This window comes from Pezoporus flaviventris, unplaced genomic scaffold (genome assembly GCF_033815535.1).
Source record: "Pezoporus flaviventris isolate CSIRO_AGI_PZ_B2104156 unplaced genomic scaffold, CSIRO_AGI_Pfla_v1 ptg000079l, whole genome shotgun sequence".
In the NCBI taxonomy this organism is placed as follows: domain Eukaryota; kingdom Metazoa; phylum Chordata; class Aves; order Psittaciformes; family Psittacidae; genus Pezoporus; species Pezoporus flaviventris.
This window is the reverse complement of record NW_026892627.1, coordinates 7,099,992-7,125,297: the sequence shown is the minus strand read 5'-3', so window position 1 is coordinate 7,125,297 and position 25,306 is coordinate 7,099,992. Positions and strand designations below refer to the sequence as shown.

Below are 25,306 nucleotides of genomic sequence, written 5' to 3'. Positions count from 1 at the left end.
TACTAGATCTTTCTTAGTCTATATAGGTTATAAGCAGCATAGACAGATGTAGCAAAAATTTAGTCTCATTAGTTGTGATCATGATAGCAGTTACTTTGTAAGTCAGTATGTAAGCTCATTCTAAATTTTATATTCAGCATCCATCAGACATTGATGTATGTTACAAATTATTTTTGAAAATGTGTGTAGTTGAAAACAGCATAGGATAATGATTTCAAAAAGCATGACATTTGTGGAAAATTTCATGTTTGTTTATTTTTAATTACCTATGTTCTAATTTTTGTCCTAATTTTTCATTACTTTGGCCAATGTAAGCTGCAGTAGGTTTTCAAAGGCCGTAGATATTATACATGCAGATAGGTTTGAGGACACTTAAGCATAGCATTTTTTTGCCAGGAAATGATTATTTAACAGTTTTTATCATTACCTTAGCTGCATTTGCATTAGGGTAGGCCAATATTTAATGATATCTAGACTTATTTCAAAAGAACCTTAACGTGTTGGATGGATTCTGTTTATAGCTCAGCTGTGTTTCTTTAGTTCCTCACACAAGTATGTGATGTGATACTTACTATGTGATACTTATTTGTATATTTACTTGCCTGCTCTTTTCTCACTGCAAAATATAACATCTCCAAATGGAAAATTTCTGTAGGGTTATACAATAAAAATGTTCCTAAATGCATGTTCACATTTAGGGAAAGTCATTACTGCTCACTACTGCCAGACTGAAGTCGTTTGAGGGATGGGCTTTGTAGAGCTATTGTACAGATAAGGGTTAAGGTAGTAAAGCAAATAGTGGCCTATAGTTCTGCCTGTACAAGCCACGTATCAAGATGTTTGGCCAGAAGCCAGAAGGTACATACTAGATCACAGTGTGAAGAGGTGACGCATGGGAGTAGGCTTCATAATCAGTATTTGACACCGACTCTTTGAAGGCCTTTCTAATCCGCTGTAGAACGGGACAGAGCAATGTGGAGCCAGGGTCCCATGGGAACTTTGTGCCATTTTCTTCAGCAGCCCATGTTGCATGACTTCATCATAGTCTTATTGCCAAGCAATTACCCATCTGTTTTATGTAGTTCTTGCATAGGAGCCCGGCTTAAATTCCTCACAGTACTATTTTGTTCAGGTGAATGAGCTCTGGTAAATGATCTCTGTATGAATCTTTTGATTTTCAGTTCTTGACAGGACCTGTGTGCTGGATTGGATGACTGGAAGTTGTTACACACAGTGGGTTTTATAGAATTGTTTTGCCTCCTTGTCAAAGTTGTTGAAATGTTGATTAACATGAAGTGGTGTCTTCACTTGTGTCTTAAGGGTGAGTGAGATTAGGCTTACTGTTGGAAAGAGATATTTTTCAACAACCTTAGCCTACACTTTTCACAATTTGAAACAGACTGCACTTGCAAATGAAGAATCCTTTGAGGTTTTTTCTTCTTTGACGTTGCAGTCAGTTTGTTAATGTTTGTATTTGATGATCCACTGAACTTCTGTAGCTGTTGTCATGAGAGGATCTCCAAGTGCTTTCAGACAGTGTAATGGCAGATCAAGTACGATGACAGCCTGTGAAATCTCAGCCTTTTAGATATATTGGTCATAAGGCACATTTTTACAGAAGTAGGAATAAGAACCCCGTCTCTTGCTTGCTACTCTTTGAGCCATCCACACACCAGACATCTTTTGATGCAGGAGACTTTAAACAATAAGCCACTTCAGTTTTCTTGGCTTTGCTTGTGGATATATTTTTTTATTATTAATATTATTATTTCTTGTTAGTGTGTTTGACTTCTACAGACTTCTTGTCATTGTTCTTTTATGAGTAATTGCGAATTGACATTTCTATTCTTTGTCGTCATCTGAATTGAGGGATGGTTTTCCAAGGCAGTTGACTTGCCGAGAGCAGGTAAGCTCTGCCCTTCTCAGGCCAGAGTTGTTTGTACCCTCCTTAGCCCAGTTGTCCCACAGCGATGTTGGAGGGGCAGCCAGGGTCATGTGTAACTGGGGAAAATAAAATCTCCTTATCCACTGCTGATGGTCTCTCCCTTGTGTTATTATACACTGATGCTGTGGATTTAACTTCTTAAGAAATGCTGCCATAGGTACACTAAAATGTTATAAAACATTGACTAACAAGTTTTAAAAACTGTTGAAAGCTTTTCTCCTTTATGTGTGTTAATAGATTTGATTACTAGTTCATGCAGTCTGCATAATTCATATAGTTTAGATAAATACAGATAAGCAAGATTTTGCTGTAGCAAGTACTGTTTGCTGCTAACTTTCATTGAATTGTGCATTTTCGCTTTTCTTTTTGCTGTTTTCTGGTAGAAGGATGGCACTGAATATTCCCGGTCATGCCATTCCTGAGTTAGTAAAAGTAAGTGTGGGCACTTGCTTGAAGAACTGCATTGAGTAAGTTCTTCTAGCACTGATACCTTTAAAAGGAAATACGATGAAGTAGGAAAAAGACTTTAAAATCTACAGTTCTTATTACTTAAAGAAACACAGGCAGTGAGTCTGTGGAGTACATCAGGTGGTCATTTTCCCCAAACACCATAAATCTTGAGCTGGTTCTGGCAGGGAAAAGCAGCAGCGGGACTGCCCTCCCTTCACTACCAGCTGCTTGCTCTCTCCCTTGTGCTGACCCAGGCGTTTGTGTAGCCGAGTGGTGAGCTGTGTTGGGAAATTGATCCGCGTTAAAACTAACCTGGCAAAGAAACGTGTTTGTGATAGTATGAGGGAGGAGGCCAGAGTGAGTGGCCAGGCTGCAGAGAGGCAGAGCTACAGCTTTTGGTAGCATTGCCAGACTAAAGTAGTGTCTGAGAAGCGACAGCTGTGGTTGCCTGAAGTTTTGACGGTGTTTGCTTTTGAGGCTGACTTCTTCGAGTTTTTCAATGCAAGAGTTCTTACAGGACATTGTGGCAGATTTTTACAGCCTAAAGTCGTGTTATATATGTTGGTTGGTCAGTGGTTTTAAAAAAAAGTGCTATTGAGAGGCTTCTTCACAGCCTGTAGGCAGATGAGTTATTCTCATCTAACTGATTTTTGCCTCAAACATAGATTAAATAAGGAACTTGGGTTCTTACTTTGATCCTCCAAATTGTTCTTGCATTGAATACTCAAGGTACCTTAAAATAATAGAATAAGTAAAATATTTTATGTTAACAGTAGCTTTTGGTATTCTGAAAGCTCTTCCTACCATTATATCAATGTATAGGCATTATGATAAAAGCACGTGAGATCTTGCTTCTTTCAGAATATTCTTCCCTTTCACATTTTTGCAAGTATTTTTATTAAATCACACATGTACCAAATCCTATTGCCAGCCATTCCAATATAAATATATGACTAATATTCAGTGCTGTAGTAATCAATGTTCTAATTGCTTTTCTTGAAGAAACTGATAGAAACCCAGTTAAAGTGGGAAGCTTCCCCCGCTGTGACTTTTGGCAGGGGGAAGAAAAAAAAAGTGGCCTTTTTTCTTCTGCTGCTGCATCATTACTGACAACAAATCCTTGCCAAAAATGGTTTTAATTAAGCTATCAGAAAAAAAAAAAATCAGCTTTAGGAAAGTTTACCATTTTTTAATTTTGCCCATTATAATTTTTTTTTTTTTCTTGGAGCATGTGCATTTGAATCACTTGCATGACACAGTAAGATAAAAGGAATTTTTGATGTCAAAGATGTGGTCCAACTATGCAGTCTCTACTGCTAAATGTGTATCAGCCTCTTACGTGACTGAGAGTACTGTACTGTCTGGAAGCCTTAGCTGATCCAGAATGACTTCTGGAACATCCCAGGGTTCATGGAACCTGGGTGTTCTGATAATAGTATCTATGCTCCTGTCTTTGGCAGTGAAGACTGTCTGCAGTGTTCTTGCTGAAGATTTTTTCAACAAACCTGATAGACTGGCTCCATACTGTTAAATGGGAGCTATTCTGTATCAAAATTTGGGAGATTTATTAGCAAGCCATTTGATAAATACAGAATGTGAATTATTTAGGTTTGTTCCTGAAGTGTGGAGTTCAGAAGCACAGTGAATAAAATGAATATTTAATTTTGCTATATCACAACAGGTGAACAGAACTGCATGGCTGAAAAAGACTCCGGTGTGATCTTGCTCATCCTTCTGTGTAGTGTGTCTGTACCATTTCTTACAAATGTTTTTCTAACTTCTTTTAATATATCTGGTGAATGCAATTCCATTGCATCTCTAGGCAATTGGTTTCAGTAATTAACTTCCTAAAGTATAAAATAAATATTCCTTACTGCTGAGTAAGCCAGTTTTGTCTTGTATTACTCGCAGTTAAGACTCCAAAGCTGAAACGGAGAACATTTTTCATAAATACCTTTTATTTATTAGGAGATTGTCTCCTTTTTGCTGCACTGATCAAGTTTAACGTTGACTTACCTGTTTGATCCTTCGTAAGTTTGTTAGTCTTTATGAAGCAACTTGGTTGATATGAACCACTTTTCAATTTCTCAGAATGATTTTTATTGAGATCTTGTCCTCTAAAATGTTCATAGCGTCTGCCTTATGCAGGTCCTGGGGGAAGGAACCTCCCTTCAGTGTTCTCCCATGTTGACTGTATGAAACTGAAAAATTGAATGAAAATAATTTGCAGATAAATACCCTTTGAGTGCTCTAGTTCATTGTTGCTGACCTCTCTTAGGGCAGTTTCACCAGGACTGTATTATGGAAGATATCACTCATAGTTTAGAGATTTCTTCTGTTTGTTTCTGAGCTATAGTGTGAATTTCTTCCAGTCCTGCTGACTTGAATTTCCCAGACTATTTAGACTAATAAAATAAGTTTTCAGTACTGGCTACAACAGATCTGTTTTATGAAGGCTGGAATAATACAGAGAATGGCATTTGATTCTGTTTTGTTACCCATTTGTTCTTCTGTAACATTGCTATGTACTGATTTTCATGGTTTTATTCTTACTTCTAAAATACTTCTGAAACTTTGTTTGCCTTTTATATTGCACAGTGGTAATAATGCATGCTGTGCTTTTATCTTTTCTGATTTTTTTATCCCTGACAGTTTATGCTGTTTCTTTATATTCATTAAAAAGCCCTTGTTTCCATTCCTAGTATGATTCTTTCAAGTTTCAGACCCTTATTACTGGCTGCTTTTGATGCAGTTGGTGGTGTTCATACTACATTGCCTATCTCTCTCTCTCCTGTGCTGGAATACTTCCTCGTTGTGTGTATTCCAGTACAATAGCTGCCAGCCCTCATTTAAGTTGTGTTCTCAAGAGATTCTAGCAACAAGTTCAAAGAGTTTGTTGAAATTTGCTTTTCTTATTTCAGTTAATTGAAGATAAAAAATTGTTCTCCTTTTTCTGCTGTTCTCAGTTTTTCCCCTTCCTTGGCACAGTGAATGCTTCTTGTTACCACTTTCAGCCAAATCACTGCACACATTGAGATGTTTAAAATGGAGCCTGCCCTAATGGAGTGAAGTGTGAAGTAACTGCTCTTCTGGCATCCTTAACTTTGTGAAACAGTTGTCTTCAACATTTTCACAAACTTGTTGGGCTGTTTGTTTTGTTATTTTGGTTTTCTATTAGTTGTCTGAATGATGAAGGCCTCCTCTTACCCTCAAGATTCATGCTCTGAAAGATTAGGTTTGTTGCTCCAAGAGGCTTAACTATCTTCCCCTCATTGGGTCAATGGAAGTTTTTCTTTCTCAGCCTTTCCAGTTTCTTATTCCATAGTTCCCATTCTTTGTGCCTTATGTTTTGTTTCTACCCTAACTTTTAGTCTTCTCCTCTGTAACCCCCTCTCCTTGTAATAAAGGCAAGTGAGTATATTTTTTTTTTTTTTCCGTGGCCCACTGAACTGCATGAGACTAGAACTTCACTTAGAAATGGGCCAGATGCTTTTCATTGTGAAGAAAGAAGGTTTGGAGTCACTGGGCACTATCATTCTGTTGTCAGATTATTGCAGCATTTGCTTGTTCAGTTTGCACCTGGGCCTGCCAGCGCTCTTTCCAAACAGCTCTCAAGGCTGGCCAGGCAGTTTGTTTGGGCCACATACCGTTCACAGCATAGTTTCCGTGTGGCTGCTTCATTTGGGATGTCAAGACTTAGATAGCCTAGATGTAGGCTGTTGTGTGCTAGTTGGCCTCAAGGCCAACATCACCAGTTATGTTTAATTTACTAGTAACCGGTGGTGTGCTCTTTTCTTTTTTTTTTTTTTTTTTCTTTAAGGAGGAATTCAGTGAGACTGACAGAATTCTCATTGGTTTTACTTTCAGCCTCCTGGGCAAACAGTGTGCCACAGTTAATGTTCTCTAACCCATAGGGATGCAAGTTTAGGAAGAAGAGCTCACAGCAGAATTGCTCTAGAGGGAGCAGACGAGATGGGATGAACAAGCCATAAGGCTCTGGGAAATGCTGACTTTCAGTGCTACTTCAGCCTCTGACACACAGTTTTCCCTGGTTCATGTTTTGCATAAATAACCTTGCATCCAGTATCCTGGTAGAGGTAGAGATTTATACAGAGGAAAGTGCAAAACAGATACAGTGGGAATTCCAATTTATTTTTCTGCCTGTGTCTTCCAGAAACCCTTTAGGAGACAATCGAGCATAGAAATTGGGGGAGGGGTAAGTCAGGAAATAAATGATCTGTAGGCAAGATTATTTAAAGAAATTATTTCCCTAAGGTCTTTCATGTAGCAGTGAGGGTTGGCTCATGGCTGGCTATTCTGTCACCTCTTTTTGTAACGGAATAGGAGAGTATTATTTGTGCTGTCGTGTGCTGTTTACAGCTTGGAGATACAATCATTTCTGTTTCAAATGTGTTTGTTGGTAAGGAATAAATACAAAAACTTGGTTAAACTAGCTGATATTTTGTGTGCTGTGTGGTTTTCTCAGATAAGGACTTACCAGTAGAACAGAACAGAGGAGGTACTGTTGGTTGTGTACCTACTTCATGGACAAGCAGAAAATCTCGATCTCAAGGCTCATTAACCAGACAGTGCCAGTGGGGGGGGGGGGTTAAATTACAGATAACCTAATGTAAATAAATATTGTTTTTAAAATATTTTCAGTTTACTTTTTTCAATTAATGTGTCTTTTTTTATTATTTTTATTTTTATTTTACTTGGTTTTGACTGTCTTGGCACAAAAGAACCTGTTTTCAAATTGTTAGTTTGACCATGTTATTTTACAGGCTTTTTTAGACCAATGAGAATTTCTTGCCTATGCTTAGTTAATATGCTCACACTTTAAAAAAGTGAAGTTGTAACTGTCTTGGACATGCACAGACTTGTTGAGTTGAAGCTTAGGCTCTAAGCTATCCTGTGTCTTCTAAGGTGCACTATTTTCCTTGCTGGGCTAGAATTTGGGAAAGTATTGTGATTGACATTTGTTAGGTGGCTTTTATCTAAAGACTATAGATGTTAGATCATGTTGTTGAGGTTTTCCATTTTGGTTTTGGCTGGGGATTTTTTTGGTCCCCAACATGTAGCCCAAACTGAACGTAGGAAATATACAGCTGCATGGATGTGACCACGTCATATGGTGTGGGAGCATATTCCATAACAGCGATTAGTAATGGGCCTTGGGGACAGGGCAGAGACTGAGTTCTAGCTCCCATAGTCATGCCACCTCAGTTTCTTTTTCGCCAGTATTGTGATGGTCTAGTTTCTATCTGAATTGTTTTCTTTCAGAGCTTTAAAAGAATAATGATATTTATTTTACTATTCTCAAGGAGCTTACTAATGAATAGGAGGAAGTCTACTCTAATTCTGCTGAATTTTTTATGCTTAGTCACAGGACAGGACTGGGTATCTGAAATGCGATTCAGAAGGACTGAGGAGGGAGTTCCTCAGAGTCATCTAATAGGAAATACTAGATGAAGGGATTTAGGTGTGATTTAGGCCGCCAGAATATCACCTGATCTCTGTTTTCTGTACTTGGTTTGTTCGGGGCATAAGCTATTTCAAGCAGGATCCCGCCATCTGATTTCAGCACTATGTATAATTACTTGGCTATGTAAACAACAAATTGAACTTCAAAAATATTTGTAAACTATTTTGGGAACTGACTCTGTTTGACCTGCTGTGAGCAGGAGGTTGGGCTATCTCACTTTTGAGGCCTTTTCCAACCTGTGTCGGTGCATGATCCTCTTCTATGAGCATCCCTTCTGATGGTCATGGCCATTACTTATGTTGTACTCATTGCTTTTCCACAGTGAATTATGTGTAGTAACCTTTTGTAGAAGGTGTTTTCCTTCATTATTTCTTGAAAGAAAATAGTTTACTACATCTTTGTTTCATTGTCTGTGTTCCTTATTCCTTCTGCACTTGATATTTGCCTTATCTATTAACCTTTGTGGTTCAACATATACTAAATAAATAATTACTTGTTTACTATGGTTGGGGTTTTTTGTCTTTTTTTTTTTTCCCCAAAAATGCTACCACCTGGCATTCCAGATTTTCGTTTTAAATAGTGTATTGTAAAGTTTGTCTGCTCAAAAAGGGTAGGGCTACTTTCATTGCTTTAAAGAAAATATACCAGAATTCATGTTCTTGTTGGATTTCCACCCTACGCTGTTGAAAACAGTTTTATGCTGCCTATGTTAGCAGCTAACAATGCTTGTCATAAGCAACAGCTCATCTTCTGATGGTCTGTAAGTGCTTGGGTATTGCCTGATTTCTACCTTTCTCTTCTTGCACCTTCTTTTCAACTTGTGGTCTATTTGACTGTACTGGTTTCTAGTCCTTTCTGAATTCATTTGGTCACCCCTTTATTTCCATTGCTGAGAAGGAGTATTACGATATTGTTTCAGTTATGCAATGGATTTTACCCATAGCAGCACTTAGTGGTGTGAAATGGACACAGGCCGTGAGACTCTTACCTTCTTGTGCTCCTTCAGTACTGGGGAAAATAGTGCTGTTGGGAAAGTAAAGAAGTGAGTGGAGAAGTGAGTAAGGAAATCTGAGATTTCTAGAGGTAATGTGAATTTTGGAGACCTAGATTTTTTTTTTTTTCCCAAATATTTATTTACTTTTTAATGCTTTTTAACATGATACAGTCTATGCTTCTCCATTGACACTATTTGCACTGTGCTACTGGGGAAGCTGTGGTGACAGTTTGTGAGCTCAGGCTACCATGAGGTGTTCATGTTGGTGCTTTGTAGGAAGATACCAGCCACAGTGGCAAAAGGGTATGCTCCAGCTTGTCGTGGAGGATTTCTGCCTTCCATTCACATTCGTTAGTTTATTAAGTGTTACAGTAGGCTTTGCAGGGGAACGTGCTGTTCTGCCATTTCTGTTGCAGGGATGGTAACCTGTGGCTGAAGTATGGAAGGACTTCAGGGAAGAAAGACACCTTGCACTTTTTCAATATTTGCCAAAGCTTGTCTGTCAGAGCCAGAGACAGAATTGGATGCTTTCTGTGTAGAAATCTATTTCAATGAATATCTGTATCTGTTCAAATTTTATTTCTAGTAGCATGCTTGTTAGTTATGACATTTGAGATGTAATGGCTTGAAACCATTTAAATAATAACATGTTAATGTGCATTTGTAGTTAATGCCTAAAATGTGTTTCTTGGCTGTACCACATGGTGCTGACCTATTGCGGGTTCGAGCTATGAATCCGGTTCATGCTTACAAAAAGAGAGAGTGCAGGCTAGAGGAAAAAATCTGGTTTGGAGCATTTATTATTTTTTACCTTTAGAAATGGAATCTATCTCCAGAGATTGTCTTAGTGCAGGTTAGAAATGAAGAACTTCCAAACCCCTTCAAAATCAAAAAAAAAAAAAAAAAAGTCAGACTACTGTGTAATCTATGCTTTGGCATGAGAAGTGGAATTTGCAGAGAAACTGTACTCAGAGAAGAGAGTGGTTCAAGCTAATACATAGCATGGAATCATAAAGGGGTGCCAGAAGGTAAATCCCCTTTACATTTCAGTAGAATTGCCAGGCTGAGGAAAATTGAGTTTCTTTTTCTGCTTGTTGTCCTTTTGTAACTATATTCTTTGGGCTTAATCTCAAGTTGTTACAATAGTACCATAGTATGAAACCCATTGAAGATACTGGAAATAGCAGGTCAGCAGAAGTTAAGAAACAAATGTTCTAAGAAGACAAGCACATCTTTGTGCTGCTTAATATACTCATCTTTGTACGCTTTAAAATTGGTGAAGTACCAAATCCAATGTATGACCAAGCAATAGTAAACAAGTAGTCCTCCCATTCTGAAGCCCATCTCTCTTACTTGTACATTGCACCTGAATTTTGGATTGGAATATATTGGATGTGGTGACGTATCTGTATCTGAATTTCTCTTGGTTGCTGTGAAGTAACTTTCTAACAAGTTAAAAATTGTAACAACCACAAACAGACAAGGCATGCTTTGCTAAACCTGTCTTGGTTAACTCAAAAGAGTTGTATACTTGAGTTAATCAGCTTGAGTTTGGAAGAAAAAAGTCCACCATATGTATAGACATAAGTTTTTATCTTAATCATTAAATCCATCGCTTCTGTTGCTTACAGGAAAAAAAGAAAAAGTCTGTCTTCAGAGTGATGACTGATCCCATTTTTCCCATCTACATTTTCTTGGCAGAAGTGTTGGCTTAAACAGTTTCTGCCTTGCCATCATGGTGACACACGTTTGTGGAGATGTGTGAATCAGGGCAGGGAATTGCTGCAGACAAAATTGCTTTGCCTTTTTTCAGTGTCCAGCCCTGCTCCTTTTTTGCTGGGTTCTCCTGTAGCAGTAGAGGTCCACTCATTTGGTTCACAACATGACCCAGCATACAGCTGAACGGGTCTGGTTCAGTGCCTGGGAAGAGGTGGCATGGGATGGGAGCAGCTTCAGTTAGAACTGTGGCTGAACGTGAAATCCTACCCTGAGTTGTTCTTTTAGCTCATTGTCTAATGCTACTGAAGGCAACCTGTGGGCAGTTTGTGTGTCAAAGTAGTAATTACTCAACATAACCAGTGTTGGGCCGTCAGACTGTGCTGTAGCAAAATGATGGTTTTCTCCTTGCTAAGATTTTTATGGCTATTAATGTACTTCCACAGTAAAAGAACTGAATCTCGCATCTTGCAAGCGAGAGCTTTGGAGCTCTAGTGAAGAACAAGGCCAGCTAAGGTGACTTCATACCTGTTAGCTTGCATCTTGGGTCACATGAACAGTAGCAAAAAGTACCGAGAGTAATTTGTTATTATTTTAACCAGCTATTATTAAATTGCAGCTTGCCTTATTGTACTAACAAACTTCAACTTGTCAGGTGACCCATCACCTGGTGTATTAAAACATGTATTTTTCTTTATTTTTTTTTCCACGTAGTGTAACATGTTTGAAAATATCTACAGGTATAGCAGCAGAAACAGCTTTGTGGATTTATGGTGTGTTGGTTATGTTGCAGGGGGTGTTGCCTCAGAAGGTAACGCACCAGTGTTGCAGTGGCAGCTTATATAAATGGGCACTTAGGGGATAGCTGATGAACAACAAACTCCGTGTTCTAGCTTTGCTTAACCTGTGAAGTATAAACACAGAAACTCATTTTATTTAATACAGTTTGGAAAATACCCAGTGGTAAACAGAAGCTATGTATCTTCTTCAGTTTAAGAGGAGCTTATTTTAGTTAATCTCAGAATAACTTTAGAAAAATGTTTAAACTCTGCAGAGATGCATGTCCATGAGGGGTTTGTCCTTGTTAAACCCAAAGAGCTATGAGTGCTGAAGGCAATAAGTAAATCAGATGATGTCTTGGTAGTAGTTTTGCTGTTTGCCACTTGTTGGTTGTACCAAAATAACCAACCCTTACTGCAAAATAAAATACTGACATTTTGCTGTCTTTGCTAAGGTTTAGACTGAGATAGTTGGTACATACTTGGTAGTACTGTATTCAGCTCAGAGGCCCCCAACACAAGAGGGATGTGGACTTGGCTTCAGGGATTCCAGAGGAGGCCACAAAGATGCTCCGAGGGCTGGAGCACCTCTCCTATGGAGACAGGCTGAGAGAGCTGGGCTTGTTCAGCCTGGAGAAGGAGAAGGCTCCAGGGAGACCTTAAAGAAGCAGCTTCCAGTGCCTAAAGGGGGCCAACAAGAAATCTGGAGAGGGACTTTTTACAAGGGCATGTAGTGATGGAACAAGGGGGAATGGCTTTAAACTGAACAAAGGTAGATTTAGATTATACATTAAGAAGAAGCTGTTTCCTGTGAGGGTGGTGGGGCACTGGCACAGGGTGCCCTGGGAAGCTATGGCTGCCCCATCCCTCGAAGTGCTCAAGGCCAGGTTGGTGGGGCCTTGGGCTACATGGTCTAGTGGAAGGTGTCACTGCGCATGGCAGGGGGTTGAAACTGGATGATATTTAAGGTCCCTTCCAATAGTAACCATTCTATGATTCTATGATCTTTAACCTCACTGCAGCAGCCAAAGTGTGCTAACACCTGTGGTTACCAGAGATGTGCTGATAAGCTGTAGCTTGATAGCTCCTTGTAGCTAAATATATTTATCTGTCTGTACCTGCACTAACATGGCACAGATGGCTCTTATACAATAGTTACTTGTTTCAGAGCAAACACGTGGAGATTTTTTCATGTGAGTGCTTTCTTTTTAAAGTTTTATCTTGATCTCTAGAGAATTGGTTTGATTAAAAACTCTCCTGTAGGCCAGGTACCTAAAAGTGTGTTTCACCTAAAAACGTCACGATCAGCAGCACTGGCCCACTCCCTCTACTAGGGTGGATCACATTGTGTTAATCAGTGTGGGGTCTAGGTTGTGCAGTCTTGGAGCTGAAGTGGTCTTTTTGAGTTCCTATGTGCATTTATTGAGGAGTTCTCCAGCCACTACTGATCAGGCAATACTGAACTTACTTGTCCACATCAGAAGGTGCCCGAGGTGAAGTGTGTCCATTTGCAGCTTGGTGTAACACAAGAGAGTCTGATTAAAAAAAAATAATAATTCAGATGAGTGAGAAAATAATGCATTGTCTTTGTGTTTGGCAGATAAATCAGATTATTGTTGTCAACGTGTCAAGCTTTGTCTTGCAGATGGGTGATATTTGAAGAAGTTTTAAGTAACGTAAACAAATTACTTAAATAATTTTAAGGAAAACTTACAGAAGATTGACAGAAGCAAAAGAGTACACAAGAGCAGTTTTCGTGTGAAGGGAAGTTGAACAAAGGCAGTTGCATTGCTACTTTAATTGGCGGAGTGATTGGTTTGCATGTATCTATCAATACTAGTGAAATGATCGTTGTGTAATGTGTTCTTGATTTGTTTTTCCCCTGTAGAAGAATAAGAAAATTGGCAGGGACCGTTTGAAGGATTAGGAAAGAGCCGTTTGTAGATGAACATTTGTCAAGCTTGCTTTCTTAGCTGCTCCGTTCCAGACTGGGTTTGGAGAAGCGTAGAACAACCTGAAAAATGGTAAAGGGGGTGGCAATAAAAAGCCAGTCCCCGAGGTCACACCTTCATCCTCAGGGCTGAAACGCTCTCTTGCCCCGAGCGGCCCCATCAGCCGAGGAGGAGTCCGCCCGAGCGGCGGCCGGCATCTCTGGAAAGAAACATTTTTGTAACTTCAGAGTTGCGCTGCTTTGTTAAATGGGAAAGTGCCGGCTCTGGGGGAGGGGAGGCGGGGAAGGAGCAGGGAGCCGGCAGTCCTGCCGCCCGCCCCCCCTCGGGAAGGCACTTGCAGGACGGGTGCTTACGGTGGGACATCGCGAGGCCGGCTCCCGGTCTCCCCCACCGCAGCCCCCGGGGCCCTTGGGCCGTTCCCCTTGGGCGCCAGCGCCGGCGAGTCTCCCCCGCGGCGGGGGGCGCGGGGCGGGGGCCGGACTGGGCTGTGCCGGGCGGTGGGAGCCTCCGGCGGGGGCGCTGCGTCTCCGGCCGCCGCCGCTGAGCCTCGCTAGCGCAGTCGGCACAGCGGCCCCGGCTCCTGCCGCAGGACTCCGGTCCGCACATTGGCGGCGCCCGGCTGCGTCGGATCTACTTTCGCTCGGCTTTTTTTTTTTTTTTTTTTTTTTTTTTTTATCCTCGCTCTTTTTTTTTTTTTTTTTTTTTCTTTCCCCTCCCCTCCCTTCCCCTCGCTCCCCTCCCCCTCCGCCCTCCTCCTCCGCCGGCGGCCCCAGCCTGGTTCGGGGAGGATCCCGGAGCCGAAGTTCGGAGGCGATCGGGGCGGTGGCGGATCGCTCCCGGCGGCGCCGCCATGGGGGCCCTGTAAAGCCGCCCGCGCCGCGCCCGCCCGGCAGCGCCGAGGCCCCAGGGCAGTGGCCTGGGAAGCGAAGCGCTCGTACGGAGCGGCGGGGCTGGGGGTAATATGGCTGATCTCGGGGAGTGCTGAGCAGTCGGTGTCTCCGCTCGACGCTGTGTCTCCGCGGGCCGTGACATGTAAATAACTTCTCTTCCCTCCGGATCGCACCCATGCCAGCCCCTCCATTTTCCAGGGGGGATTTGTGAGAGGTTCCGCGGGGCTGTGCTATGTCGCGCAAAACCAATTCGCCGGCGGTGAGTACGGTTGTCGTTTAACTTCTTTGTATTAAAGGGCGAACTGTGACAGCGGGCCCGGCGCCGCGCACGGCGAGTCGGCGGGGACGGGGATACCGGGGATAGAAATCTACGAGGGGACCCGCCGCCGGGGCCGGACCGAGAAACTTAGTGGGGGACCCGGTCGAGGGGATTGCGCGGCGCTGGGCTCGGTCGTGAATCCCGTGCCTCGGTGCTGGCGTGGATGTGCAGGTTCGAGTTACACATCTCTCGCTAGGTAATCCTCGAGCGTTTAAAACGTAAAATAAAAGAAGGTGGGGGTGGGAGAAGGCGCAGGTTACACCTTCCTCCACTCCGTGGGCACACCTGGACGCACCCGCGGGTGCCTGCGCGGACACACGCGTGTTCGATCACCATTACGACTTTATGCGGTTCGTTGTAGCACAACGCTGGGGTTCAGGGTTCCCCCCCCGTTTATTTTTTATTTTAGCACTTTCTTTTCCCCGTCTGAATTCCGGAGCGGTGAAAAACGCGATAGGATAAATTTTTCTTCAGTATCCTTAAGTACTCCATATGCACTGTTTTGAAAAAGATCACCATTTTTAATTTTGCGTGCTTCCAAACCATACCTGTGTTAATTTTAGGTGATCCTCCCATCTGCCTTTTTTGTCTCGTAGTTGTAAATTAAGAGACAGGAGCAAAGAGGCACTTTTCAAAATACACTGTATTTCTACCATGTAATGGATGTTCACACCATCATATATGATGATTTTTGCATGAGCAGTGAGCAAATAGATTGTAAGTCAGTGTTACGTAACTGCCTGGCTTCAGCAAACTTGGGGCGAAGTGCGAAGGAAAAGTCTCATTTCAGTTTTGCTTTGGACAAAAGGAAGGCTGGCTATCCCTTTTTTTCAGTGGCATTACTTTGTAGCAGGTTGATTTAAAAAACCAAACCAACAAAACCGAAACAACCTGTTCTTTAAGAGTAGGAGCCAGTTACTCTGTATACAGTGTATATTTTTTTTCTGAAAAGCTGGTTCAGTCATAGACCTAAATTCTGAGTACTGAACACTCAGTAATCGCTGGGGAATCATTAGTTAATGCTGTAACTGGATTCATTACATAATCGAAAAACGTTCTTGAGTTAGTGTTGTTTTATTATTTAACTTCACTGTTTTCTAGAAGGGCGTAATTTGGCATAGTTGGAGTTTCTGAAATAACCAAGAGTCGGCATGAAAAAAAAGTGTTGTTTTTTTTATCAGAAAATAAAGCAATAGTGGGTTAATACTTCTGTTGCAAAACTGAAACAAACAGGCAGACATTTAAAGATTCTCAGTGACTATATAAAATACTGGGTATTGAAGTAAGCGCACTCACTAAGGTGGAGCTTGCAAGCAGGGGTCTTTGTGCTTTTTGTACATCCTGGGGATATTAATATGTTGTGTTTGACGTTCCTGCACAATCTAAATACACTTGCCACAGAAAAAGTACTGCAGCTCCCAGATTGTTTAAGGTGATTTTTAACCAGTACTTGTAAGACAAGCAGAGGCAGGAGACAAGATATACTTTTCTCAATGCAAATGTGATCAGCTGCGTCTCTGCTATCCAGGCATTCATTTCACTGATGACTACCGTACATTTATTTTTCAAGTATGTGGTATATGCTTCCCTTACTACTTTATTGTAAATGACCTTTCTTTTGATAATATACTTGGAATTGAGTAGCTGTACTTTTTAATTGCCTCACTTGCAGGCTGTCTTTATAAACTGTTTATGACTTGGTTGTTCTTACGTTGTATCTGTTCTGTGCAAAGTAGTACATAATCTGTCGGTGCTATATCTAGATGCTTTTAGGGGAAAATACTCTCCATTTTTTTTTTGTAGGAATAACAATTCAATTGCTGTTGAATTTTAGTATCGTTATTTTGCCAGACTCTGTACTCACTTGGCTTAAATATTTTTTTATCATTGTTATTATTTTTTCTCTCTTCTGTATTATTCTTTCAGAAACAGAAATTCCTGCAGAGTTTTGGCAAAATGTTCTATGAGTTTGTTTTTTTTTTTTTTGGGGGGGGGGGAAGGGGAGAATGCAGGGGGTGGCGTTATTGTCATTTACATAATATTCCAGTAGAAAGTAGTTGCATCACGTATGCTTTCTTTCTGTGACTGCTCATTGGACTTGCCTGAAAATGATATCTTAAAGGTAAACGCCTGAGCAGTAATAAAAAGCAGCCATGTATTGCTTTGCTTTCTGCTTTTGTCTCTGGCTAAAAGGACCATTCAGCATGTGCTTTACAGGGTATTTCCAGCCTGAAATTTAGCCAACTGTTTAAAAATAATGGTAGAAGTATTCTTTTATTGTTACTGCGCTCAAGTCTTACAGCTTTGCAGCTCTGTTTTCTTGTTCTTAAAGTGTGGATAGTAAACTCTTGGTGTGGAATAGTGTATGCTATGTATGCCATGTAGTATAAAGTATGAAGCCTGAGAAGAAGGGAAACTGGCTGTGGAGTGTTGTCAAAAGCACACTCTAAATGAGCTAAAAGGTACTTTTTTGTTTTATTTGGGCTTTTCCAGTTTTTGTAATTACTAAGGCTCTTGGAAACTCTAGGAGGTAGAGTGTTTTCAGGGAGAATTATTAAAACCCAGTTTGACAGTGGGCCTTTAGCTAGCCTTTTATAATTCTGCCTTTCCTCTGTGAAATCCTTTTGGCATGTTGTGGTTCTCTGGCAGTATCCCAGCATGTGATATCACAGATATCAGATGTCTTTTTGCGATTCCTGGCATTTGCAGTGCCGCAGTGGTGCTCTCTGGGGCAGCTTAGGTGAACCAGGAAATGTCAGAGAAACTCAGTAGGGAAAGCAGTGTGGTAGAGAAGCAGTCACGTAGTGTTGGGAATAGGTGAGCGGCTTCTGTTGAGGAGTGTTCAAATCCTTGTGTTTGGTAATCTGATGCGGAATGTATCCAGCAAGCAGATGTGCCTTTGAGTGATCTTCACAGATTTTTTTCCCTGACATCCTAGATATAGGTGCGTATCACAATGAGTGGCAAAACATCACAGTTAAGCTTTTTTCCTTTTGAATTATCTTTGATGTAAAAAATGGATCATCATTATATGTGGCCTTGTTAGGGCTTACTTATTTTAAAGTTGAGGTCCAACGCCAGGCATAAGTACAGATGATATTGCACACATGGAGGATATTTGACTCCTCCATAAGATCTGTTGAAAGTTAGTCATAGTGCATTGCATTTCTGTCTCTCTCTGGTGAAGTCTCCCTCCTGCCCATATTTGCTGTTGCAGTGTTGCACAAAGTGCTTTGTGCTGACAGGGCCTTTGTAGTATAGCTAAAAAATAAAAGATTTCACATTGGCTGCTTTGACCTGTGTTTTCATCCTGGTTTACCAAGCCTTGAAAGGGAAATATTTGAGTAACGTTACTTAATTAGACACTCATAGAACATGAAGGCATAGAAGAGTTTGCTTGTATGTTCGCTTGTTCCTGGATATAATTCTACTTCAGAGATGAATTCTTTGTTTTAGATGGAACTCAGTGTGTTCATCCTAACCATAAGTACTTCCGTGTTGTTATTCCAGATCTCCTTTTCTTCCCCCCTTCTTTTTTTTTTTCCCCTTTTTATTTTTTTTCTCTTTGTTATCCTTATTTTGAATTTTCATGCCCCAAATGCCCCACTGCTGTAAAAAGAGTATGTAGATTGCTTTTGTAAGACTCTTGTTTTGGAAGATGTGCACGTGAGAGCAGGTAATTACCGCTTAGGCTTTTGCCCCAACCAGCTTATGATCTAAATTATGCTCTTGCCCCTTGTTAGTGTCTACCATTGGGTGCTGTAGGGAAAAATGTGACAGAAGTAACTGAATGTTAGTGAAGTGGGCAGTTACGGAATAATTGTTCCATGGGGAATCTATTTGAAATGGCATTAGATCAGGAGAAAAGAGGGGTGTATTTTTTCCAGAATTCAGAAAACCTCAAGCAAGAATTCTTACCCGTGCTTTATAGTTTTCTACTATAGAAATCTACCTTCTTTGGATCACATTTCTTGTGAGGATACTCAGTTTGATGGAATTCTAAGGCTTTTTCCACACATGAGGAACAGGGTAAAAGGATATAATGTAATTGGCAGAACAAAGAGAGTGAGGGGAAGGGGAAGGGATGTGGTAGATGGGACAAAGATGGCATATCTGGAAGAATGAGAAGGAGGTCTAAGGTTGGAGCTTTGTTTTAATCATTTAGTCTTGAGCAGTTTTTGGCAGTACAGTTTTGAGGCCCCATTGGGAATGAGCGTGACAATCAAGAAGGTACTGACAGTGGTCAAGGAGAGTGACGAGGGAATGAGTCTAAAATGTTTTCTAACCTTTTCAAAGGTTACTTGATCTGGGCCAAATAATAGAAAATGTGCTAGGTGTTGTCGCTGCCATGTCAACCTTGCCTTGTGTACAGAAGGTTTAGTCACAGTCATGGTAGAAGTCATTCGTTACATGTTCAGAACTGTCATAAAATGGAGGTCTGGATTGAACAGTGAGTTCTCTTCTAACCTCTTTTGAAAAAAATCACTTTGGCTTTACAATATTTTAATAGAAGACTAATTGCACATGGGAATGGGTACAAAAACAAGGTAGAGGGCTTTTGGAAGAATCACGGGTTTGCAGTCAGCAGAGAGTTTGCATCAGAAGAGAGGAATCCAGAGTTACAGGAATGTAATCTTTGAGACAAATGAGAGAGAATGAGAAACATAGACTCGAGTCTTTCCTTCACCTTAATCCATCTTGGTGCAGTAGCTTGCCTGTGAGTAGTCACACTTTTCATGCCAGTTTGGATGGGCCTTTGATCAGCCTGATCTGGTGGATGGAGTTCCTGCCCATGGCACAGGGTTGGGACTAGATGAACCTTAAGGTCCCTTCTGACCCAAACCATTCTATGATGCTATGTGTATTTAGCCATTTTTTCCCTTCCATTTGCCCTTTGTAATTTTCTGTTTTCACCCTCTTAAAGGAAGACAAAGTTTTTAATTTAAGAAAAAGGAAAAGTTTAAAGAATGATGTAAAGACAGAGTTATGTAGCTCCAGGAGTGGCAACTATTACAGTTTGCAGTCTGTTTCTTGGAAGTGGAGTATGTTAGTGTGTGTTAGTGAGAAAGTCTGGAAGATTTCTGAGGTGTTTTGTGTGGATCAGGACTACAGCTTTGAATGAACAAATTCCTGAAACTGGCTTTGAGGGAGGAGTCTGGCCTGTGTATTTCGTTTAGCTTATGTATTAGTCTACAAAATGTACAATAATTCAATATGTATTTTTTTCCACCCGCAGTATATTTGTCTTTAGTAAAGTTCACCTAGGGTGATGTAGAATGTTTAGCTATGAGGAGTCTTCATTATATTCTTTATTCTGTTTTTCAGAAGTGCACATAGTTACTGCATCTGTCTTGATGGCCATGGCTCAGATACTAAGATAGCTATGTCACTTTTCCATAGAAAGTTTTGGAATCCTAGAGCTGAATTGGTGAATAGCTGCTATTTTTGGCAGTTCTATTGCTTCCCTTGGGGATGTTTTGAAATTGGTTGACTTGTGTTTAGTATGTTACCGGAAAATCAGAGTTTTTGAACTGTGGCGTATAGTCAGGAATTGCTGTTACCAGTTGTGACATCTGCTGCATTTGCCCCTGTGGATGAAGATTGTTTGCTATGCTTTCTGTGGTAATAGCTGGGAAAAATGAAGGTTAGGGGGGAGGTAGTTCTCCTGGTCATTGACAAACCTGCATACAGTTAATATGTAAACAATCTTATATATTTATACCTTCCCCTGTGGCTGCCTAATTGCCAGTGTCTGCTGCTGACAGCTTCACCAGCCCTACAGAGAAGTTTTCATTATTGATGCCTCCAAACGTCCAAATAAAGAACTGTCAATGAATAAGTACTGTATGGATTCATTTAATTATTAATCAGGACGATAGGGTATTCTCTAAGGTACACAGTTCTGTTTCGAAGACAACTGAAGTCAATAGAAAGTTTTCCATTGAAATAAAAGCCATGAGAAGTATAAGAATTTGATAGTCTAGTCTGTTCTGTGTCTCCTGTTTTGAATAGTGCTAACCAAATGCTGCTTTGCATGATCAGAAAGTGTGGCAAAAGGATGCTTTAGAAAAAAACCAAACCAGGCATTGCAAAATAGTTTTTCAGTCTTCAAATTGTGACTAGTTTTCTGTCAACTTAGATTATGTGAAACAATGCTAAGCTAAAATCATAGCAATTGTAAAAGGCATAAACTTGTTCTTGATTTCTGTATTATTCTTTTACTGGCCAGTTAGTTGTATTTGACTCCCACTGCTTCCAGATACAGACAAGAATCACAGTTCTGTTGTGTGCAGAGAAAAAAAAGGAGCTAGATGTGTGTTTCATGCCTCTGAAACCCAGCCTTATAGTCTGATACAGTTTCATCAAACACACAGCAGCATCATACGTACTCGTGTGTTAAATTCTATCAGAGCACTGCAGGGTTGGATAATTTTGCACGTTACTGCACATCCTGTCTGTGTACTTTTTCACTGTCTCCTGTGCCAGAAATTTTGAGGCCAGGAAGCAGATGAAGAAGAGCTACTTGGTATGTTCTGGTGTGTAACATGTATTTGTAGGTGAAGAGTAAGAGACCTTTATCTGGGGAAGGCTGTCTGGAAGGTCTCCTTTGTAATAGAAAAGCTGACAGTGGTCGTGGTTGGAGGGGTAGGTTTGGGTTTTTTTTCCTGACTGTTCTGTAGCATCCTCTCAGTGAAATTATTTGTGAGGAGTTTAAAAGATGTGCTGTAGTGGTATAGTAAGGGGCAGATAAGCAGTGGTGCTGATGTTATGTCTCTTAAGGCTACAAGAGAAGCAAGGATAGGGTGAAAGTGACTGCATCTTATATAAAACTCTTGTCACTGGGTAAAATAGATGAACTTCTGGGCACACAAAAGGAATTATGTGCTGTTCTTTCGCAAAGCACTTTTCCAGCTGCCCCATAAGCACTTAATGTCAGCACAGAAAGCATCTTCTACATCTGGAGTCCAAAATTAATTTGCAGAATCTTTTCAATAGTTGCAAGCTGTACTGAAAGAAGATGTATCTTGAAATAATCTCCTCTGGAACCTCTTCTCCAGTCCTTCCAACAGCCTCCTAAGCCAGCTAAACTCACCACTAGCAAACTTTCTGCAGATCATTCTATACCCAGATTGTACCTGAGCAGCAAAAGTGTCATTTGCAGACAGAGCCCTATGGCCACCTCAGAATATGTATTCCAAGGTAAAATCTCCCAGATTGTGGGAATCTTGGTTTTGTATTTTTAAAAGACAGAGACACTGTTTATCACATTTCTTCATGAACGTTCACCACATCATCATGGGAAGTGGATGGATGAAATTAAGTGACTTTTAGGTATGAGGATAAACTCACAGTCAGTGAACACCAACTCTTCCTCATAAAACTCAATCTTTAACTCTCTGGCCCTAGCATTCAAAGAAGCACGCCAAATTTTGTCAAGAAGACAAGCCTGGGTGTTTAACCATCTTGTGTGGGATGGTTAAAGTCATGACCCTGACAAATTGACAAATTACAAAATAGACTTGTACTCTAATATCTTGCCTGCACCCCTGCCCTAAAGCTCACATCTTTGCCTTCCACAGATAATAATTTACCTCCTCCTGTTTTCCCCAGAAGAACTATCTTATGAGCTTTCCTTCAGTCCTCCTTAACAAGCAGTGTCTGCCTGTCTTCTCAGACAGGTTCACACCTTTAACTTTGAAGACTGGGGAATCTTCGTAGTATTCAAATAAGGGCTTTTGTGTCCAGGAGCTTGTTTGTTAATTACCTTACTTGAGCAGGGTAGGGGGCAAAAAAAAAATTTCCCCCAAATCTCTCTCTAGTCTTTTTAACTGAGTACAAGAAGAGGAAATTTATAAATTCCCTATAAAAAAGTAAGGTTAGAATGCTGGTGTGCTAGGATTGAATATTATTTTGAATTGGAAGGTAGCAGCAAAATGTCACCTACCTTTCTTCACTGACATGACACATGATGCTTATGTTATTTCTGAGGCTGTGCAAAGGATTTGATGACTTAGGAGAACCCATTGAGCTGCCAGAAGAGCTGTTTTGCTTAAATACAAGAAAAGTAGGTGTGTTTTTTTTGACTGTGAAAGTGTCTTGTTAAAAAGCATGACTGTATGACATGAAACTTGCTGTTCTTAAGGTTATTTTTTGACTGTGGTAGCTAACGACCACATGACTGAGTGATAAAGCTTTTCAGTACAATATGGACAGAGATCCTAATAAGCCATCTACTGAATGGGAAGGTATGTAGGATGCTCAGACATTTTCTTTGATCCCTTCCCCCCTCCTTGGTGCAGAACTCGATCTCTATAGGACTGCATTAGAGTCTCTGGGCATCAGAAATCAGGAACAAGTCTTTCAGAGGAACAACTAAAGGCTACATTGTTGCATGTTCGATGTTCTCAGTTCCGGATGGTGAATGCAAGGCTGGAAATGAAGGTTAATGGTGTTAAAGGTCAGTCTTTAGGTGTGACAGTAATTTGGGTGATATGATGAGCTCTGTTTCCCTAGCTCTTGTTTCAGAGTCTGTTTGTAAGATAATATGGAGAAATTATCTGTTTCACAATGGCAGCTTTACTGGGTCAGATCAGGGAGCTGGATGTTCCATTGTCATGTTTCCTGCAGTGGTTAACAGCAGATGCCTAGGAACGAAAATAAGAAAAGAGTGATTTTGTAATGATACTTCCCCAAACCACTGACTATGGAAGGTTGGGAAGGAATTGTGGGTTTTCTGGAGTCCGGGATAGTATTTCTGTGTTAGATCTGTTGAGCGTTACACATGTCCTTTGAATGTGTCCAGCCTTTCCTCAATCACACAAGCTTCCAGCATGCTGAGCATGGAGTACCACAGTTTAACTGCACTTGTGAGAAGAACAGCTGCCTTTTACTTGCGATTTTCTTGAGCCTTCTACCTACTATGTAGCATGTGTTGGAAAAGATAGTAAATGCTAATTCTGTGATCGCGTTTTCAGTGTGAATTGTGATTATAATTATCAAGATGCACTGAAATGCATGTTTGGGAAAACCAGACTGCATACTTTACAAAGAGGTACGCAAATACCAAAGACCTAGTTGGGAACTACCAGGTTAAGTCAGTGAAATTTTATTTAAACTGAAAAAATTTGTGTGTGTGTGTGATGGGACTGCTTTTTGAAGGCATTAAGAGACAAGTGGACTCCAAAGCGGGATGTCTGGGATATTAGCAAGTGTTCTTGGCATTTTTAGGGCAGTACATTTTTCACTTTTTGCAGCCTTAAGGAATCATGTGATCCTGTTTTCTGATGTTAAATGTCTGTAGTGCGTAGCTTAGCTTTGGGTTCGTTCTGTTAGCTCAGTACTATTTGCATGTGGATGCTGAACCTGTTTTATTATACTGTAAATAGACTAAATGATTCTGCATATTATATTTCCCCGATATAACTGGTTGTCTGTGAGTTAAGGTTTCACACTTGATCATGCTGATGGATCTACAGATCTGTAAAAACCCCAGTGTATTATTACTGTCACCAATCAAAGCTGCTGCAGCTTTATTTATTTGTCCTTCTTCAAGGGTTCTGCAGTGGCCAGTTTGGGCGTTAGCCACCAAACGCCAAGCTGTCTGTATGGTAGCTGCAGCAGCATTTCAGTATCTAATGGACATGCAAGCTCTCGTTAAAATATGATTAAAGTGTCCTCTTTTGTTTGTTAGAGGGAGCCAAGCCCGTGCTTTGTGCTGGACCCTTCATTATGTTTGCACTGTGTTTTGAGATGTGTCTCTTGTTTGTGAGGCTGATTGTTCCCACCCCAAGCCCTGGCTGTATTCAGAGCTCCACTGAAGATGCCTAGCATTCAGCTGGCTTTCCGTTGTTCATCTCTCCTCCTCTGACATCAGCAAGGAGATGAAAATGGTGTTTGCTTTCACTTAAAACAGTCTTCTAAAGCTAAATATGAAATATGAAGCTACTGTTGTTGACTGGGGGTGTCCTTGTTTTCCTGTACCTCTGTTACTTAACTACCAAAGGCTGTTGTCTTTTTTTATTTGATTTTTAAAATATAATTAATAGGCTTGTTTTACAGTTAGAGAACCAGCATAAATTACATTGCTGATTTGCCACAAGCACCTGTGCTAGTACATAAATAATGAGAGAATAACAAAAACTTACAACTAAAAAAAAAGTTAAAAAGATTTAGTTGTGCTTTCTAAGACAAGCTGCTTTCTCTTGCCTGGAAGTGGAAATACTGGGCTGCTGTTTAGGTTTACTTTTTGTGAAACGTGGAAATTGGTATGCTTCGAGCTCAAAAACTCAGCATGAATCCACAAATTTAATTTGTCTTTGATTTGGTATACTCTTGACAGTACCTGTGGAAAGCATAAACTTATTGGGAACATGGTGTAGTTGATCAATGTAACCAGCTGGAGAAGGACAGCTGACTTCTTGTGGTCGTTGGAACTTGGGGCAAATGAAGAGTATTATTTCTAAGTCAACATGTTGCAGAAGAAGAGGGGTAGAAAATGCTATGCAAGTTCTTAGATCTGGCTTTTCTTTTGACACTCTGTGAAATCAGATGATTTGGCACTTGTAACTACTGTGGGTAAGAGGCGTTCATAAGAAATAAAATAAAATGTATATGTGGCAGTGGTGGGGGAGGCGTCTGTTCTGAAAACATCTGAGATGCTGGAAAGTGTGTCCCCTGTGGGAAAGAGAAATTGCGTAGCTGGCACGGAGGCTTGCTTCTTATGCATATGTGGCCATATTTAGAAAAGGATCAACACTAGGAACTGAATTATTAGAG

At 40.6% G+C, this 25,306-nt stretch overlaps 1 protein-coding gene across 19 annotated transcripts in view; it reads left to right on the top strand.

Moving 5' to 3' along the window:
- KMT2C (lysine methyltransferase 2C) overlaps positions 1-25,306 on the top strand; it is a 194,437-nt gene that overhangs the window by 4,740 nt on the left and 164,391 nt on the right. The window contains exon 1 of one of the 19 annotated variants that reach the window (XM_061474357.1): positions 14,077-14,470. The exons of 17 other annotated variants lie outside the window; for them this stretch is intronic. Coding sequence is in view for 1 of the 2 variants with exons in the window: in XM_061474355.1 (XP_061330339.1) it covers positions 14,694-14,701 (8 nt within the window). In the remaining variant the exon portion in view is untranslated. One more of the 19 variants, XM_061474355.1, reaches the window with a different exon arrangement.